General features: G+C 43.0%; 1 protein-coding gene across 2 annotated transcripts; it reads right to left on the bottom strand.

The window, feature by feature from the left end:
* Positions 1-2,367: 2,367 nt before the first annotated feature.
* LOC119460737 (ras association domain-containing protein 1-like) lies at positions 2,368-19,470 on the bottom strand. 2 transcript variants are annotated; one of them, XM_037721809.2, is made up of 9 exons: positions 19,127-19,470; positions 18,575-18,749; positions 17,998-18,250; positions 16,783-16,904; positions 14,964-15,065; positions 13,052-13,236; positions 8,577-8,689; positions 8,152-8,261; positions 2,368-4,275 (listed from the first exon to the last, which is right to left on the bottom strand). In XM_037721809.2, the coding sequence occupies exons 2-9, from the start codon at positions 18,746-18,748 to the stop codon at positions 4,057-4,059; spliced, it is 1,278 nt and encodes a 425-aa protein (XP_037577737.1). In that variant the 5' UTR covers position 18,749; positions 19,127-19,470; the 3' UTR covers positions 2,368-4,056. The 2 variants fall into 2 exon arrangements, with proteins under 2 accessions (XP_037577737.1, XP_037577739.1); XM_037721811.2 differs by having other exon boundaries at positions 19,263-19,470.
* Positions 19,471-19,806: the final 336 nt, after the last annotated feature.

The following is a 19,806-nucleotide window of genomic DNA, read 5'->3' as shown; positions in this document are numbered from 1 at the left end:
CAAGTTATTGCAGCGTTGCAGCATCTGCAAGCAAATTTTCGTAGCGACCCAGCTGCAAGAACCTTCAAGGAAGCAGGCCCTACTATTGATTTTATGAAGAAAACAGTGGTTTGACATTCATGATACAACTTACAGCGGAAGTGACTGCAAGACGCCCATTTCACAGCAGGACGACTATCGATTGCTCTGGCTGGAAAATGAGTTTGTAAATTTTATGAAGAACGTCCAACAAAGATCGCTTGCGTCAGGAGGGGATGCCTTCACGGACGAAACGTTTCATGCATTGTTATTCACTACGTAATCTGCTGTGCAGACGACACGGTACCTCCTGAGCAGGGGGGTGTCTGATATGTATTGACCAGAACGTTCGATCCCATTGAGGCTGTCTTCGGGCGACTGAGGTCCATTTGTGGAGGCAACGACGCACTAGATGCAAGGGCTGTCACGACAGCACTTGACCACATTGTCAAGGAAAGCGGATTTTCAATGCAGCTCCATGCGCCAGACGTCGACGATGCCGAAAAGATGGCTGCACATGTACCTCAGAAGGTACTTGATCAACTGAATTGCCTAAAGGAACAGCAATCCAATATCTCACCATCGGTTACGTACTCTGGCTTGGCCTACGTTGGTGGCTACCTCGTGAAGCTCATCAGCGAGTATGGGTGTGACGCCTGCGTGATGCTGCTGTCAACTACCAGCAAAGATAATGTTTTGTTTGAGTTGGTGAAACACCAAGATAAGAGTGGCCTTCACTATCCCAACCCTAGGTTTCTTGTACTCTTGGACAATATCGTAAGCTTTTTTGAGAATGCTGTGCAACATCTACCCCGGAAGAACATGCACGAAGTGCTGAATTTGATTGTTACACCTTTCTTGGAAGATTCTCCCGTGCTCAGTTGCCCAGAAAGCCTCGACAACTGCCATGGCAGGCGATCGGCACATTTGATTGCTGACAAGTTCCTTCGGCTACTTCTGGTCAACCACGCAAGGTCTGTCACCGACAAAAACGACAAACCATCATCATACTCGTCCAAGCCAACGAGAAAGTATATTAGACTGTAAGTGCATGAAAATGTCCTATTCTTTGTATATAATACTCAAATAAAACATCCGTTCTTTTATGGCTATATGAGAAGACTCGATTTCTAACCTGCGGCAGTGTGTTCGTCCACCTAAGGCACAGGAGTAGGGCAGAGTAATCAATCAACGGCGTGACTGATAAGAGAATGTGCATCTGAAAAATTATCAGACCCCTTATATGACGGTATCTCTGCATTGAGTATGTAAATAAATGAGCAGCATTTTCAGTGATCCTACAGAAAAAAAAATCTTTTCCTAATTTAATTTCATTCACCACAATTTCTTCCTCGCAATACGCGGGATTTCGATAGATGTCATCATACAGAATTAAGAAGTCATCGGCGGATGCTACAACACTCATATGATTTCCTAAATTACACAGATCAGTGACTTCATAAGTAGTAACTATTCTAACGACAAGAGAAAATTCTTAGCCGACAGAATTGGCGGTAACTGACGCACGCCGCCTTGAACGAGCTTCAGTGCAAGGCGAGCGAGCGGCTGGGCAGGGGTTGGCCGACAGCGCCGCCGCGGAGCGGCGGTCGCAGATGGCAAACAAGCCCTTTCACAAGGCCGTAAGGGGAGAGCGCGCGCGTAGTCCAGTCCGGCTGTGCTACAGCATGCTGATGCCTGCCGTCTTGCCTGCTGAAATCACTTCAGCTGCTGGCTTGCACTGATCTGTGGATAGGGGCGATTTTTTGCTACCATAAGAAGGCTGATCATATTCTAGGAAGACTCATGAGAAGACTGTGATAGGTATATTAGCACAGGAAAATATTGCACACCATTCGAAGACACACCTTCTTGCTTTTGCTGAAAGTGCAATGTTCAGCACGATAAATTATGACCTTGGAAACTTGTAAAAGCGTGCCACTGTTGTGTCCTTCAAACTCCAAAGCTCATTTGCTTTCACTTATTCCAAATGTATTGCCCAACCTGGGAGATTTAAGGAAGATGAAAAACAGCTGACAAACTGCTGGTAGTGGTTGGCGACAATGGGCAACAATACTTATAACAGGTATATTCGAATTAACGAAGTTTCTCTACACGTATTCACACACAGTACGCTGCACCTAGGCCGTCGATTCTATGAGGCACAGTGGCACCCCCTGTGCCTCGGTCCTCGATTGCACGGGGTGCAAGGTAAGCTTGCAGTAACCACAATGCAATGAACCCTTGAACCTTGCAGTGAGTGGGCGCAGCTCGGCACACCACAGTCTGTAGCACCTGCACCTTTTCTACATCAAACAAATCTAACACTGCAGCACAGAGGTGGTCCATATGGAGAGGATTACGTGAGCAAGAAAATCATGCTTACTATTGCTCATATATTTCCCGAGAGATTGCCAAACCACCAATATCTTGCAGAGCAAATAGTCATTGTTGAAAAACAATGCTATGAATGGCTGCAGTAGAATGACCTACATTGCATTGTGGTTACTACCATGCATTGCGTCGATTAGTGGGTGGAATTTATGCTGTTTGCAGCACTGTATCGAAATTACATTAAAAAAAATAATTCTGAGGTTTAACGTCTTGAAACTTCACCTGAGGGCCGCTGTACTGGAGGGTGCCAAATTAATTTTCTAATTTACGTAAGGCAATGGTTCATTTTAGCATATCAAGTTTTGTGAAGTTCTGTTCGAACAGCACTCAAGCTACTTTATGGCACAAAGTAGCACATGCAGCATGAAAATTTTGCTCCAATGTTCCGCGGTAATTTTGTAAAATACCATAAGATCCTTCTCGGTATCTATTCTAGGCTTTAGAAACTTCAGAAACTTCAGTTAGTGACAAAACAGTGTTCATCACAAGAAAAAGAAGATCAATTACTATATATGGCATATATGGAAATGTACCAAAAGTAATGCAAAAGTGAGCAAGACATTTTAAATTAACTGTCACCGGTGATTAAATGACATGTGTGGGGAACACAAAACCGTGTTCTGATTAGCCGAGACTGTTTGATTGCAATTTCAGCTAAATAACATGTCTCTATTACTTCACAATACCATATTTGTGATCCTCCTATTAAAGCTTACATGTATGTAATGAAGGAAAGTTGTTTGCAACAACTATTGCATTACACAAATGAGATAAAAATGACACATCAAGTTAACTTCCTGTATTTTAGTAGTTTTTAGTGGTTTGCATGTTTCCTTGGCATTATATGACCAAAAAGGCTGTGTATTCTGTTTCTCTTATACACATATAAACATCTCCTTATCATAGCCCCAAAACCTTCCACTGTACTATTACTCAGACTAATATAACACGCAAGTTTTTGCAGTACTCTACCTACTTGTGGCAGCTAAAGATTAGGTCAGTAAAAAAAAAAAAAAGTAACAAAGGAGAAGGCTGTACTCAATTTTGCACTACTTGCAGTACAATACTCGTAGATCAGGCGCCCAAATTCATTGCAAATGAAGACAACATAAATGAAGAGCCAACGTAATGGCTTTTCAACTGTGCATGTAGATGATGTCAACATTACCTACTGCTTTCACACACACACACAAAAAAGAAAAGAACAGAAGGGCATGTCAATGCACTAGGCACAAACAATATTGCATGCGAGAGTTTTGAAGCCCTTTTGCTCCAGTCCATCATCATCATAAAAAAAAAAAACTACCTCAAGCAAAAGGAAGCAAACTGTATGCAAAACGCAGGTACTACTATGATGGACTATTAAAAGGCTGAATGCACACACATAAAAAAAACAAAAAAAAAACACCGGGACTTAGTCTCACAAACGCCGAATAATGGTGCCAGTAGTCCTTGCTTGCAAAGTGTGGAACACTGCACGGAGAACGCCAAGTTAAAAACAAGTGCCAACCATCACCTTCTGAATTGGTGCAAGTGATAGCTGGATTGTACCATTCAAATTTCTGTCAACAATAGTACAACTTACTTGCCTACTGCATGCAAGAAAACTGCACAGGTATTTTTAACATTCTAGCTCAAACGCCAAAATCAAGAGCTTGAAGTGTTTCCTGTATACTCGGGCTCGTGTGCCTCAGAACTTGGGGCCTCAAGAACTTCAGTTCCGGGCTTTGGAAACGAGTCCATTGCCTCCTGAATTTTGGAACGCACAAGGTCATACTTCAGCTTCAGCTGGGTCAGGTACTCTTCCTCTTCGAGCTCCAGGATCTTCAGAAAGTTCTGCAGCTCCGGTATTGCAAAGTCCTCCCACTTCAAGTTCACAGAAGAAACAACAAATGCTTGAGTCAGCCAATAAGGTAAATTGGAAGGCCATCATTGCACGATCAAATCATACACGGCAAGATTTAAGTAAAAGTGAACTGCAGAAGTTTCCACTGGAGCTTTCTTATTCAGCCCCATTTCCTTTCAACCATTGAACATAACACTGCACAATGTGAAGCCAGAAATAGATAATGATTTGTATGGGAATACAGCATTTGCAACAGTTTCCAAGATACTCTGACACAAGCTGTGTTGTGAATCGTACATAACAGCCGCTTTCCACATGATTTGCACGAGATTCTGTAAAGCAGCTTCTATTTTCAACATCAAATTACACGCTTGTAATCCACACAACAAAAGCATGAAGCTACAAAAGGAACCCATACAGGCTACAAGCTAAAGAAAACCCATAACACAGAGACAACAAATTCCCTGTCCCTGTAATGTGCTAGCCTCGTAGTTATCCCAGATAACAGAGTGACCACCCCAAAAAGGCACTGGTCCTGTGTTCTATCCTCAAGCCACGACAAATTTTTCTTCAGCTGCGAATCTTTCTGAGAAACCCACACGGGCTTCCTTTGTAGCTTCGTGCCAAAGTCGGGTGGATGACAATTCTTCCTTTTCATAAAGATTCCACCTTGCGGATTTCTGTAGAACTAATATGCCGTAACACACCTGACACGTGCAACGTCATGAATGTCATCGTCATGTGGTAACAAAGCGACGGCACCCATTTATTTTAATGCAATGCAGCCCTACGTTCATAATGGCAGGCATGTTATGCAGGATCATTAGTTCAGAAACGTTTGGCACTGCAAGCATTTAACCACTGTAGAAATTATGAGTGGCAGTGCATCACTATTAGAGGGGCCCCGCAACACCCTCACAGTGAACAGCAGTTATGAGCAAAGATGCGAGACGATTTTGCATTTGGTTGTTTTTATGCCTTGGTTCAGATGTGACACATTAAATTGACATAGACATTAAAAAGGCAGTTAGTGGCATGACAACACTTGACAGGCATCTAAGACAGCAACAATGTAGGTTTATCAAGATCATGTACAATTTTCTAAAGATATTAGTATGTGCTAAACAAAAAGTAAAGGTCTCACAAAAATGTTTGCGTTTCACTACAAAATCTTTTTTTTAAGGTGCATTTTATGCTGTTAAAGGAATTCTTGTACACTGCACATAACAGCTTCAGCATATACAGCACCATCTGACACATGAAGGCCAAACTCTGTGGTAACTATTGAAAAGGGGTGCCTAACAGTGCTGCCAAGTACGCCTGAAATTTGAGCGAGAATTGCGATCAGTGAACACAGCAGATGGCTATGTAACCGTTGAATTTTTACTGTGCCGGTGTAATTCTTCCAAACAATGGAGCTTCATGCCTTCTATAGAATTGCTCCAAATCAGCCACACACAAGGTTTTTATTGCGATACCAATTATATGGACACTCCAAGCAAATTTTCACTGTCATCATCGTCGTCGGCGTTCGTGTCGCCTTGGGGCTCCGCTTATATTTAAGTATATGTATGCTATTTGCTTATCCATGCCGTATATGCAGGTTATATTGCTACACTATTAAATTACTGAAGTTGCTCATACCAGGTCTTATGTTCACTACATTATTCCTCAGAATTTAGACAACGGCAGCCCACAAACAAATGTCATGAAACATAACATTCACGGTGCATGCCTTTTACCTTAGATCTTCTCAACCTATTAAATATTAAAAGTGCAAAACAATATCAGCACTCAAACCCAAAAGTGATGTAATTTTACTTGTGCAGCTCTTTACAGGCAGTGTATGAGCATGTCATTACAGGCCCTACAGGGTGTGTTGAAAAGCTTTTTTAAGGGTGCCAGAAATTTTGGTGCACCCGCATATGCCGCATCCGCGTTAGTCAGGCCCGCGTATAGTTACACGATCGTCCGAGAAGTTCAAGCACAATGCTAAACCTTGTTACTGCTGTCAGCGCTTCGGCCTTCGGGCGTAACTGCCAATTTTTCTTGCTAGCTTCATGCAACGAATTTCTGTTTAGGCAAGAAGAACTAAAACTCCCATCTCATATTACTCAAATCAGTCTAATTATAGAAACTAACTCATAAGCAATGTCAGTAATAGTCATCTTTATTATAACGAAGTCACATCCAACATGAAAATACACTCTTTATATTCGATATTTGTTACAGTTGAATCTCGATGATACGAATCTCACGGGGTCAAGAAAAATATTCGTATTAGCCGAAATTCGTATCATCGAAACGGAATTAAAACTAGCCAAATGCGTGGATCAGATCGCGAAAATCGCGAGAAAAAATCGATTTTTGAAAACCATGCGTTTCGGTATCTGCAACGCCTAATCTACGCTGTATCAAAATGGTTAGGCTGAAAACGCACTAAAGGTGCCCGAAAAAGATTAATTCGTCAGTGCACAGGGTGAGAAAACAGCTTTAAATCGCACAAAATCACCGCAGTTCACGGAGACATATCTCATATTTCTCGCCATTGAGTGCCGCCATCTTGGTATCGTTCGAAAGCTCAAAGTTTCGCTGTTCCGCTTCTTAATTCATCCGTAGTCGCTATCTTGTAACAAACGTAAAAAAAAAGAAAAAAAAAGGAAGCGCGGGTCTGCAATAGGTAGTCACACGGGCCCTCCGATGAAAGCGGGCCTCCGATTGGCTGCCGTGCTGAAAGGCGTCTCTCCATTGGTTGCTGCTGTGACAGGGGCAAGATGGCAACCACAGTTGTCTGCTTCGTAAACCACGCCGGCGTCTTCACTTGACACGCAGAATTCGGATTACTGAGAGCTCCCAGGTTAGTGATGGATCGTTGCTCGTTGGAGAAGAAATTTTGGACGAAGCACGCCTTCGGAATACGGAAGCGCAAGCCTCCTACGGCAAGAAAAATACGGAAATTAGCAGGAGAAGCGGAGGTGCACCCGATTTAACGTGCCGCGCTATCTTGCACCATGTGACTCCGGCAGCGAAACAGACAATCGCCCTGTGCCATCGGCACCGATAACGCTGTCGACGGAAGACGCGCCAATGGAGGCTTCCGTGCCTCGGCGTACGGCCGCGCGAAGCAGCGGAGATCGTATCTCGGTCGCTGTGACTAGGCAAAACGGCGCAAACACAAAGAACGTGCAGCCCGAAGCGCAGCAGCCACTCCGTCCGGCCAATGGCACGCAGAAAAGGAGGAAAAGCACAAAAGCAACAAAAGCGCCACTGCTTCAAACTCTTCGCGCCCAGTCGTGGCCTCCGCGCTGTCCGGCGCCCGCGTCCGCACCTCCGCACCAAAACAGAAAGGGAGAAGCGCGTGACTGCGCGCTGTTTTCTTTCACGGCCGTCAGTGGGGCGGCGTTTATTCGTATCAACCGACGCGGATCGAAAATCAATTCGTAACAACCGTTCCCTAGCACGTTGCAAAGTAATGGGGCTCAGCCGGGACTACAGAAAAATTCGTATCATCCAGATTCCACTGTATAAGCACACTTGCTAACAGTGGCTGAATTTTTTTATTTTATTATTATTATTTTTTTTTAATTTCTAGATTTACTTATATACAATGGAACCTCGTTCATATGATTCTGCGTAATACATTTTTGGGATGATAAGTTTTTTTTCTTCTTTTCCCGATAATACAATTTAGTTGGATAATACGTTGGATGATACAATTTTCTAATGATATGCTTTATTTTCCGGTTCCCATGAAGATAGTATCAACGAGATTCCACTGTATATCCATTCATTATATTGAGCCTGCTTTGGTGTTGCTGCCTTCCTTGCAAGGGCGTCACTGCTACCACACACTGTTTCATGAGGTTAAAGAAGAAGACATAAGCACATATGCTTACCTCTATATCACTATTGTCATTTTCCTGCAGAACAAACTGCCTAGACCGACTGTTCCAGTCCAATGCAAGCCAAAGAGGTTTATCTGTATCCTGAAGTTTCCTAAGTTTGACTGAAACAATAAGAAAGGAGAGGTTACTTTTTGTGTCACATCAAACGCTTTACATTACAAAGGACTCCATTTACTGACTTGAGGCTTTACTGCCTTGATGTGCAAATCACTAGCTGCGCAATTTATGAGCAAATCACTCTTATGACAACACAGTAATTTTAGCAACAGAAGTTAAAAGTAGTCAGTAAAATGTTTAAAGGTGCAAAAACTAGCTCAGTGCCAAACTTGCAATCGTTATGGCATAGAAGCGCTGCCTCTCATTCCGAACAAAACCAGAACTAAAAGAGGCTTATAAAGATCCGTGACATCACTTACCTTCACCGGTGCTTTCGTCGACTTGACTTTCATAAAGCGCAAACTTCCGGGGATTGTCTGCTACTTTGAACTTCTTTAAAAGGGCCACTATCAGCTCTCGCACAGTATATTCACTGCAGGAAATAAATACAATTTGTATGACATCAGTGCTGTTCCTAAATTCACTCAAGAGTTCACTGATGCCCACACCACGACAAGAAAATGTGACTGCAGAGACAAAAGATTGAGTGGAGATATAGCAGCACATTGAAAAGTCTTGTTCAGGAGCTCATTCGACACACGTCCGGCCTCTTCGGGGAGTAAAGTACAAATGATGGCGGTCTGGAGCAGACCACGATTACTCCAGACCACCATTAGTTGCACTATATATACAGTAGAAACTCGTTCATACATCTTGGAGACAAACGCGAGAAGAAAACGTACCCACCGGGAAAACTTACGATCTGAAGTCACCCAAAAATTTTACAGACTCAACTCTAGTTGACGTCTACAAATCGCTGTAGCGCGAGATGCCAATGTGTGCCGAGTTAGTGCAGTTTGAAGCGGCCTGAGATGCGCGTTGTCGATTTTGCTGCTTCCGCAAGCTTACATTCGCACTCCCCAAATTCAGCTTGAGTCGGCAGCTTCTTCTAGCGGGGCATTTTGGCGAGAAGTTTTGGCATGCCCACTCGGCACGAATCATTGCAGCACAAGACGCCAATGCGTGACGCCGGCATAGGATGCCTAAGATGCCTAAAAAGACGTTGCTGACAGAGCCAAGGTAATGTTGTTTGCCATAGGTTGGAGATGCTCAGGTTAGTTTTTGAATTCCGTCTAATTACATAACTAGCCTTAATTAATTAGTCAACTTCTCAAATATTATAATTAGAGGAAAAGTGTCAATTAGAAAATTGTAGAGCAACATAAAAAACTCCCAACGCAGCTTTCTGTTGCTCAATATGTGCTACAAGAAAGTGTTTTTCCGAGCGTGAAAGAAGCCCGTGAATACACGTAAAATTGCTGCGCGACTGGCCACTCAAGGCACTTTGCACGTATTTGCGAACTTCTTTCATGCTCGGAAAAACACTTTTATGTAGGACGTATTGAGCAACAGAAAGCTCTATCGGGAGTTATTCATGTTGTTGTACAATTTTCTCACTGACACTTTTCGTCTAATTATAATATTTAAGAAGTTGATTAATTATAGAGACTAATTATATAATTAGGTGGATGGGAGAGCTCTTATAAGCTCTCCCATTCCCTCTCTACATCTACCACGTGACCGGTTTTGCACACTTCACACAAATACACTTTTTTTCCACTGCGATAATCCTAATGATATCGCATTAGAAGTCAAACAGTGCTATTTGCTATGGCCTCTGCAAACTCGATTAAAGGGACTGTCTGCCACTCAGAACACGTCTTCAGAATGTGATGGGAATGAGAAGATTGTGTGTCACAGGCACGAAAATGAGCGTGCCCTTATTCCATAACCAAGGAATTCTATTTTTAATCTGGCCCTGAAATTGGGTGTAAAAATGACATGTGGCATAGCTCGACAGTGAAGCAGTGTAAACCAAACTGGGTACTGTCACAGGGCATGCCAGTATCATCACAACACCAGTGTAGGTATTTCTTGCCACTATGTGCCTGCTAGACCGCCGCAGGAAATGCTTGGATTTTGGCAGCAGCACCAATAGAAACATGTGGAACTGCAGGTGATTAAGAAAAAAAAGTAAACTAATGATTTATGTAATTGATAACGTGCTGAGGATGGCTATTAGGGTCATAATTTCAGTGTTTAACACAAAGTAACTATTCCTCAGAAATCCTAAGCACTTCCAGTTTCTCACATTTACCAGTGTGGCATTGCCATCACATCCAGTAATCAATGTTGTGGGTGTCTTGTAAAGTTTCAAGAAGAGACTACGCAAATAAACAAATTTTGTTTTAAAAATTTCTAATTGCTTTTCAAATAAACTGCTGCCTGTTTAGACACTTCGAATGGTAGGCTTTATATTGCGCTACAAAATAAAAGGTATTTGAAAAACGGTAGACTGTTCCTATAATATACATAAGTTTCACCATAGGCCGGTGTAGCTAAAGAGCATGAGACAAAACCAGGGCCTTTTCCACATAGCTCGGCCTGGCTTTTTCCAGCCTGCTTGGTCACCATCACCACTACACAATAGCACAGTCGACCTCCGTTAATTCGACTTTGATGGGACCAACACAACGCTCAAATACACCGCTGCTTTATGTGGCAGTATTTAGGCAATTTTAACGCACCCATGAATCAAATCCGCAGCCAGCTTTCATGAGTTCAAAGTAGAACACAATGTACATACAGTACAAATCTACTGTGCGCCTGACTTTATAAAAAAAAAATATATAGAAAGCCTTTAATTCTGGCAAATGGGAAAATATAATATCTGCTGAGTTTATCTCACAGAATGGAAGTTTTATTTACAGTTAATACCTATCGTCGTCACTCTCAGGTAGCTATTTATTACTATGGGCCACACATTGTTCTCCTTGTGGTCCATTGCATTTTATATTCCGCATTCCTTAAATGACTCCACAATAATTGCGAACGGGATGGTGGCTCACACCTAGACTAACCCCTTTGCCAGTTGGTCATGCAATGCAAGACTCTGACACATCGATAACATGTGACGCAGCTCTAATGTCGCTAGCTTAGCACGTAAAATATAACGTAAAAACAGCGCATTGTAGTCTTGTCGCCAAGCTAGGCGACTATACCTACCAAGATCCTTGCTCTATGCCTACACAAGAACTTGTTCTGTTGCCATCTTGTAATAACAGTGGCAATGATGCTGGCTCTGACAAGTTGGCTGTTGCCAACGCTATGAACACAGTTTCGGAATTCCCTTTCTTTGAAAAAAATATGCTGCACATTGAAAATACAGTAATGATTCAATGTGAGTAACCGTTTTCGCTAGAAACTCTGCCAAGGGCCCATTTCAAGCAACAGTTAGTGTGTTGTCAATGTATCCAGTTTCTTCTAGCACTGCCAAAGCAAACACTGCACCCATTGGGGTCACGAGTGGGGCTAGGCACATGTGTGTTGAACAATAAAGTTCGAATTATCTAACAAGGGTCAGTTTCAAGATCGAAATAATGGAAGACTTGGGCCATAAAATGTATGGGCACTGGTCAGGACTGAATGAAGGAAAGTTTACCGCATTATGCACTTGAATAAAAAAAAAAAAAGGTACCCAATAGCAATGCTCCACTATTCATGATCCAATGAAAGTGGATATATTAGAGCGCCATTGCACAGGGTGGCACACTATGAATGCAAGTGCATGGCCTGAGTTATCAGGAAAGGTTGACGCACTGCAGAGCTCAGATGCAAGACATGAGCTAAATCATTTGCTGCCGCTGCTGTCCGAGCTTTGGTTGGGACTCATTGCCTATCAATGCCAGCAGGAAACAGTGGTACGAAATAATCTTTTCTTCCAGTGGTTCAGCTTAGGGACTAACAGAAGCATTCAATGACGAAATCGATGCTCACAGATGGCCTCCTTGATTCGCAGCTGCTGCCATTCGAGTGTGACTTAGGATAGCAGTTGCATTTGATGCTATCTGGTTATGACATTATACCCAGGCACCCAATGCATCACCGTATACTTTATAATGATAGTTTTTCATCTTTGTGTTCACTTGCTGTATGAAAAAAGAAAAAGATGCAAATGAAGGTACTAAATGCCCTGATCTCGACACTGCTATAGGAGCTGAGGCATCACAAAACTCCATTTTGTGCTAACAACAAATAAAATCAATATGCTCAATTAAGACCGCAGGGTCTTTTCAACCGTGCCGTTAGAATTATTATTATTATTATTTGGTGCGAAAACATATACACTTGAAAGAAAGAAAAGGGAAAGCAAGGAGCAAGCTGGCAACTGCCACAGGAAGGCGCACAACGCCTGCCTACTCTTCAGAAAGGAGGGCACAGAAACATAGAAATGGGGCATAAGAAGAAGGAAAGGAAGAAAGAACAAGATGACAGATCACAAAGACTAAAGTAAAAAAATGACAAAAGATGGAGTATAGCCAGTCACTGCGGGTAGGCCTACTAAAGGAATGCTAAAAAATAAAGGAAATTATGTCTGAAGTCTTGTCACTCGCTAACAAAAACTAAGCTACGAACGGGAAGCCAAGTTAGTTTCTTCTGGAAAATCAAGGAGAGCGCAATGAGCTCGATAGCGTTAAGACGCACAGCCACTGGGGTCCACACATTCATTGAGGCTCGTACACCACAGGCCAAGGAGATGATAGTCTTTCAATAGCAATGTGTGCTGTGCAGTGAAAGTGGGACACTCCAATATCAGGCGCTCAAGTTTGTCACAGCAACTGCAAGATGCACAGGATTGACTTGTCTCAAGAGAAACAGTACATCTAGCGTCTTGATTTTTCTACGCCTGTGCTTCAAGCAAAGCTTTTGGTTTGATGAAGACCCCCCTGCTTACCTCGTAATGTGAAGAGCCTTTATAGTGTCCCTGGGCAGGTAGAAGGAGGTAAGCGTCTTTCGACCACTGTCGTCATCCTTAAGGATGTTGTAAATGGACGGAGGTCTTGTTCCTGCTACAACGTTGATAGGACGCATTAGGTTCATGCGTACCCTCACGAAACCTCGCACAGACCCGTCTTCTTGCTGCATTCACAGGAAATAAAGAGTTCACAAGCTTCAGCATTGGACAGCTTACCAGCGCACAAACTGGAATTAAACAGCACAAACTGCAAAATGCCACCTCTGTACAAAATCTGATCATGAATGAGTCAGTGGTTTGAAGAGTACAAATGCATACCTGACTTGACTTATTTACATAACATTCATCACATGCTTATGACACCGGTATGGAACTTCTGATGATAAGCTAGTTATTGTTTTGCACTGCCACAGATCAACAGTCTGTGCTTCAGCAGGTCACAAGAAATGACTGTGGCCATTTATACTTTTGTTTACATCGTTGTGCACTCTGCATATGGGAATAAAAGGCCTCTAACCAAATTAAATGAAAAATATTGTTGTTTCATCATCATCATCATCATCAGCCTATATTTTATGTCCACTGCAGGACGAAGGCCTCTCCCTGTGATCTCCAATTACCCCTGTCTTGCGCTAGCGCATTCCAACTTGCGCCTGCAAATTCCCTAACTTCATCATCCCATCTGGTTTTCTGCCGACCTCGACTGTGCTTCCCTTCTCTTGGTATCCATTCTGTAACCCTAATGGTCCACCGGTTATCCATCCTACGCATTACATGGCCTGCCCAGCTCCATTTCTTCCGCTTAATGTCAACTAGAATATCGGCTATATATTTTTGTTTACTGGTGCTTTAATGCACTGCTCCACAGCAAGTGTTACACAAAAACCACAACTGTTATACAACAACAGCAAGTGTGCATGCTGAATGCTCAATTCATACACACAAGTGAGAGATAATATGAAGCAGGATGTTTTCAGTCCATTTTTGTATCGTATCACATGAAAAGTAAATGCGAGCCAGCTTGAACTTATAGCCTGCTGATCCAGTGTAACCTAGGATGTTGACTGCAATGTCTCAATTGGCTGTATGTTCTCAAGTGATTTTTTTCTGTAGGCAACATTGCCGTTTTGCATTCTGACAAATGTTTCAGGTGTCTGCTTATTAGACAGCAGAGCCCTTCACTTGTCTGAAACAAGACATTTGTGATAGCATTATGAACATGCCCCAAATATCCATGAGCATCAAAGTTTCAGATTATTAGTAACTATAATTTACTCTTTTTTTTTTTTTCGTAGAGTGAACTCCAATCACAGAATTACCATGAGAGAAAGCATGTTATGGCTACAAGAATATAGCTGACTTTTGAAAAGGCACACCAGACACAATTCACACAGCTTCTTTCTTTAAAACTGAAACATAGCAGCTTTAGCCACAGCTAAAATTAGTGACATACACTTAATTATTACTGCTGGTAGCTTTGTGACAGAAGCCTAATTACCACCTTTCAATATATTTGAAGCTAAGCACAGTGTCAGAGAAATAAAAAAAAAATTGTCTGCGTGCCTACAGATCTATTACCGTATATGTCCACTGACTTAGCATTTTCCCTATAACAGCAGGAACTTCAGCATATAAATTCTCTTCTCATTTAGCTTTGACAGCATATTAGAGACAAAGACAATGATGACTGTGGGAAAAAAAGGCTACAATTGACAAGTGCTATGGCTACCCATCAGATTATCAGATTACATCACTAGCCTTTGGTTTGCAGTGGACACTGATTTTAGCAACATTGTCTATAGCAACATTGTTCATTTCTCTTGCCACTACCTATTAATCAGCTGGTAACAAGTAAACATAAGGAGTATGAAAAATAAATGCTGTTCCTCACCAGAACCATGTCAAGTCCAGGTTCTTGTAGATTGTAGGATTCAATTCGTGACATGAGCTCATCTTTAGGGAGGTCCTCAAGAAACAATGGTGATATACGACCCTGTACACGACAGGTAAGCCAAAAAATTCACATGCCATTAGAAGGTCACCGGGTTAATTGCACATTGGTGCCGCATATGCAACGCATTGCCAAATGTCCAATAACCATGGAACTGCCACATCAGAGTCCAGCTTTTGACAATGTGACTGTGCCCCCCCCCTTCTTTTCTGCACTATTTGCCCTGCCACACATGCAGAGACTCTCTGGTAACACCTCTTTGATCAGCAGTCTATTTGTGGTTGTCCACCGGACAGATAGACCAATCAATGTTCACTTGTAACAGATGACAATGAATTTTACTTTTATACTACATGAGTTTGCAAATATAGTACTGAAGTATGTTCAGTGTACAGCAAGGAGCTACATCGACTGCATATAGAAAATAGATGCTTAAGAGGTTGCATTTGTTTTGTACAGCAGGAAAATGCCAGATACAGTGAATGAATGAATTCTGGGGTTTTACACTGCCAAAACCGACGATATGACTATGAGGCACGCCGTAGTGGGAGACTCCGGATTAATTCTGACCACCAGGGGATCTTTAATGTGCGCCAATGAGCGGGACACAGGCGTTTTTACATTTCGCTCCCACTAGAAATGCAGCTACCATGGCTGGGATTTGATCCCGCGACCTCGTGCTTAGCAGCGCAACACCATAGCCACTAAAAGATACAGTCATCTAACTCGATGTGATCATTACTTCAAATCCAAAGCCCACATACTTGACTGATTAAGGAGTTTAGATTTAGATAGCAAGCCTACACCATGGGTGTTATCAGCCCTGAACATAGCAGCTGAATCAATTAGGTGGGTTAGCCAAAGCCTGAGAGACATGTTACCAAAAGTGGAAGCCCATACTGCCAATAGAAAAATACAAGGTCTTAACACTACTCCCATTTTCTTAGTAAGACGAAATTCTGAATGCGTAATATTTACAGAGCAAAGGCACCTTGTGCCTTTGCTCTGTAAACATTACGCATTCAGAGTAGCTGCAACAGACACTGAGCATCAACCAGACATTTGCTATGTACACATAATTCCAAGGTTTAAGTCATCATAAACGTGCAAATTCTGATGCACAATATCGAAACAACCCATGTTATTAACAGCTCACATGGTTAATGCTTACAAGCATGCATCACTCAGACTTCTTCAGACCTGTTCTTTGTGCCTTTGCTCAGCAAACATTATGCATACTTAAGCAATACTCCAACTAGCCAACTTGTTTGCATTAGTCAATACTCCGAAACTTCTCATGCCCCCTTTGTCATTCAATTTGAAAGCACTGAGTTCCCGATTAAAGCTGTTACTGCACCACATACAATGGCAACCGTGGAACTTCCAGGGCTGCAAAACTCTATAGACTAACAGATGTATTAATAAACACAGCTCCACTTCAAACATGCAATGTAAACCTCATGGTTCGGAACGCAAATGTTAGTACACCAGCCGCACCACAGGCCCCTGTGACAGTGCTCATCACTCTAATGCACTGGCCTTAGAACTTCATTTCAATCCTTTCCTTGTGCAATGGTAAATATCTGCTCCGAGTTTTAACCGCAGTAATAATCACAACCTGCTCAGAGAAAAACAGAACTTTTTTTTTTCAAAAGTGCTATTAGGCAAACATGATGAGGTATTAATAGCCACTGTTGCTTTAATGCTTCCTGCACTTTGCCAGGAAGACTCCAAGGGCGTTCCAAGCAACAAAACTCACATTTCCTTCTTTTCGCTCGTCCTGCTTCTGGCCACTTAGGTCGGTGGTCTCCATTTCCCCGTGGCCTTTACAGTCCAATGCAACGAAGCTTCGACACCTTAGGTGGCAAGTAAAATTGCAGTCTGAAACAGAAGTACCATGGAGTGAGAATGGTATTCTGGGTAAGTGACCAATCTAACTACAGCTCTGAAAGGGTGAAGTCGTCATTAACACATTGATCAATCAACCGTCTGATTATTCTCGTATACATTAACCATGATTAATATTTTAGTCCAACTAGTTGGTTGAGATCACGGACAGAACCAGGCAAGTGTTGGGTGCCGACTCCCTTGCTTCACTTGCTCAACAGCTGCAACGTTTCGATTAATGGTACAGACGAGCCGTTCCTACAGCACTCTAACACAGTTTGCAGCAAGTGTGGAGCCCTCACGGAGCCCTAGAGCCTCAATTCCTCGATAGTACAACAAACAATTAATTATGTTGCCTTTTAATGGGACCAGTTCCAAATGCACACACCTTGTGCAGCATGGCTTCCAAAATGAAAAACGAGGACTAGTTACCTCACGAAGTGACAGTCAGTCTCGTAGTGCTGGACACCATTGACCCGTACACACACACACTATGACCATGCAGCAGAAAGCAGAGTCGGTTTGGCACTTGATGGGACAAGAGGGGAGGGGAAAGCAGGTTCCCCTGCATTTCCAAGAAAAGTGCACTTGAGTTGGAAGGGCCAATGTGGCAGCTTTAAGTGACACGGTCATTGCATGGCCTTCAGCCACCATACCAGGTTGACTGGCTTGCTTGAGTGGCCTGTGATACCATGTGACCACCACCTCTGTCTTCAGTGACGTGAATAGTCTCCTTTCTTACCTCCAAAGCGGTGCTGCACTTGGCATGTATTTCGAATTGGTAGTGTAAAAACGATTCGGCAATTATTTGTGGCAATTCTCGAGGCTGGGGCTTTGTACCATAATTATGGAGTCAAGAGCTACCCAAAAAAAAGGGGGGGGGGGGGGGGACACAATTTTTCCGTTAGTACTCCTTAAACAAAAACTTGTTTTAACAAAAGAAATTTGCTTACATATAAGCCCATGTATTTAGCAATAGTCAAACATGTGAAGCTAAAATGGTGCATGGTTTCTCGACCTAGGTTTACTTTGAGAAAGCACTTCTGCTCTTCGTAGTCACTTGTCAAGAACAGCAATGTTTGCTCACTTTGACACTGAAGTCCTTGCTGTAAACTGCAGGCTCCCCACACAAAGTCACCACACAAGTCACACCAAGTCGGATTCTTGAACACCACTGGCTCAAAGTCGTGGCCCACACCACTCTCTGTCGGGTCAATTTCAACCACTCCAAAGTTGGCAAGTTCGATGAACTCGGACCTGCGGAATGGCTGGTGCCTTGCAACTCTCGGGTGGTAAAGTGTCTTGTACGGTGTAGGAAAGACTGTCGTATCTTCACTTGGCTGAAAAATTAAACAGTGCAAATGTGTCTAGTTTTTTTATGTTGGTCAAAAGTAAGCACAACCATCTACATGTGAAAACTTATTGCAGATGACTTTACAGGAATTACTAATTAACCCCATAACTTATAGCTAATGATCACTTATAGTTATCATTAGCCTTACAGACAAGTAGCTTTTACATACGCATCTGCATAAGTATGTGAAGGCCACATACATATTGCAATAGGTTAAATCTGAAAAGACTGACTAAAGTTTGCAGGTTTCAGTCCAAAACACCCGGCTATGTTTTTGCATTGGCTACTTTATTGCATCACTCTTGCTTACCTTTGGTTTCGGTTTTCTTCGAAAAGGTATTGAAAAGTTGAAATTTTGCAGAAACAAGCTTGGGTTGAAGGTTTGCTTTAGCTTTTCTTGGTATGCAATGACCCTCTTCGGCGTTGAAGGCGGTGTCAGAAACCTAGGAGTGTGTTGTTCCCTTTGGCTCTCGGCTTTCGACATGCTGCGCAAGAAAACATCGACATTGAAGAGCTTGCTCAGTAAACATTAAACCGAACGTGTGTGCAACGGAAGTGTGCAAACAAGGTTTTGCACCCTACTCATTCACGTGCCACTGAGAGATCGCAGACCCATAACACGGCGCGCAACAAGCTCCTTAAAAGGATGACAGGTGTTCATGCTCAGCCGTGCAGAAATTTTTTTACGCAACGATACTGCTGTGCACCTACAAGCTTCGCCCAAAGAGAACCATGCTGACGCCGCAAACGAGCACCCGACATCAACAGCTCCCGTAGCGTGATCAGGTTTCTGCTGGTTGCCCCAAGCGCACTTCCAACTGGGGATGCAACGCAGCACGGGCTCGCGAAAGACGATCCTTACCTGTGCTCGCCAAATGCAGAGGCACGAGTCGTTTGCGCAGCTCGCGTGTTCCCGTACGAAGCGTGGACAAAATGCAACCGTAAACCAACTTCCAGCGCACAGATTAACGCGGGTTTCGAGGTCTTATCAACCGTACCTGATAGAGCTGGGATACCCCGTGCGTGGCCAACGAGGAAGCGTTTCGAGCACCCAACATTTTGAGAGGGGAAGAAAGTAAATCGCGCAAAAAGTGGTGCGAGGAGAAGCCGCAGATCCAGCAGTTTTACGCGCGTACGCTACGCAACGCACATCACACACACCAAACACACGCACACCACATCACCTCGCAGCTGGCGCCACCTGCCCCGTAGCAAATCAACAGGTCCAAAACAAAATACAAAGACGAAGTCCTTGGACTCTGTATCGGCTGAAAACAGCTGAAAATGGCAAATAGAAGGCTTGTATAGCCGAAGTTGTCCTTAAATCTGTAAAATCTTGAGCAATCACTAGAAATGACTGTGCGACTGAACGCATCATTTTATGCAATCACAAGCAAATGCACGTATCGAATTTCACAATCTCAAGGAGAAGTCTGAGAATTTCGGTTTCACTTCAAGCAATGCACTGCCACATCCCACTTGTATTGATTGCACTCTTCGCTAACTACTTAATTGAATGCGTGGCTGTGCAAATATCGCGTG

This window comes from Dermacentor silvarum, chromosome 8 (genome assembly GCF_013339745.2).
Source record: "Dermacentor silvarum isolate Dsil-2018 chromosome 8, BIME_Dsil_1.4, whole genome shotgun sequence".
Classification (NCBI taxonomy): domain Eukaryota; kingdom Metazoa; phylum Arthropoda; class Arachnida; order Ixodida; family Ixodidae; genus Dermacentor; species Dermacentor silvarum.
This window is presented reverse-complemented; position numbering and strand designations above follow the sequence as displayed.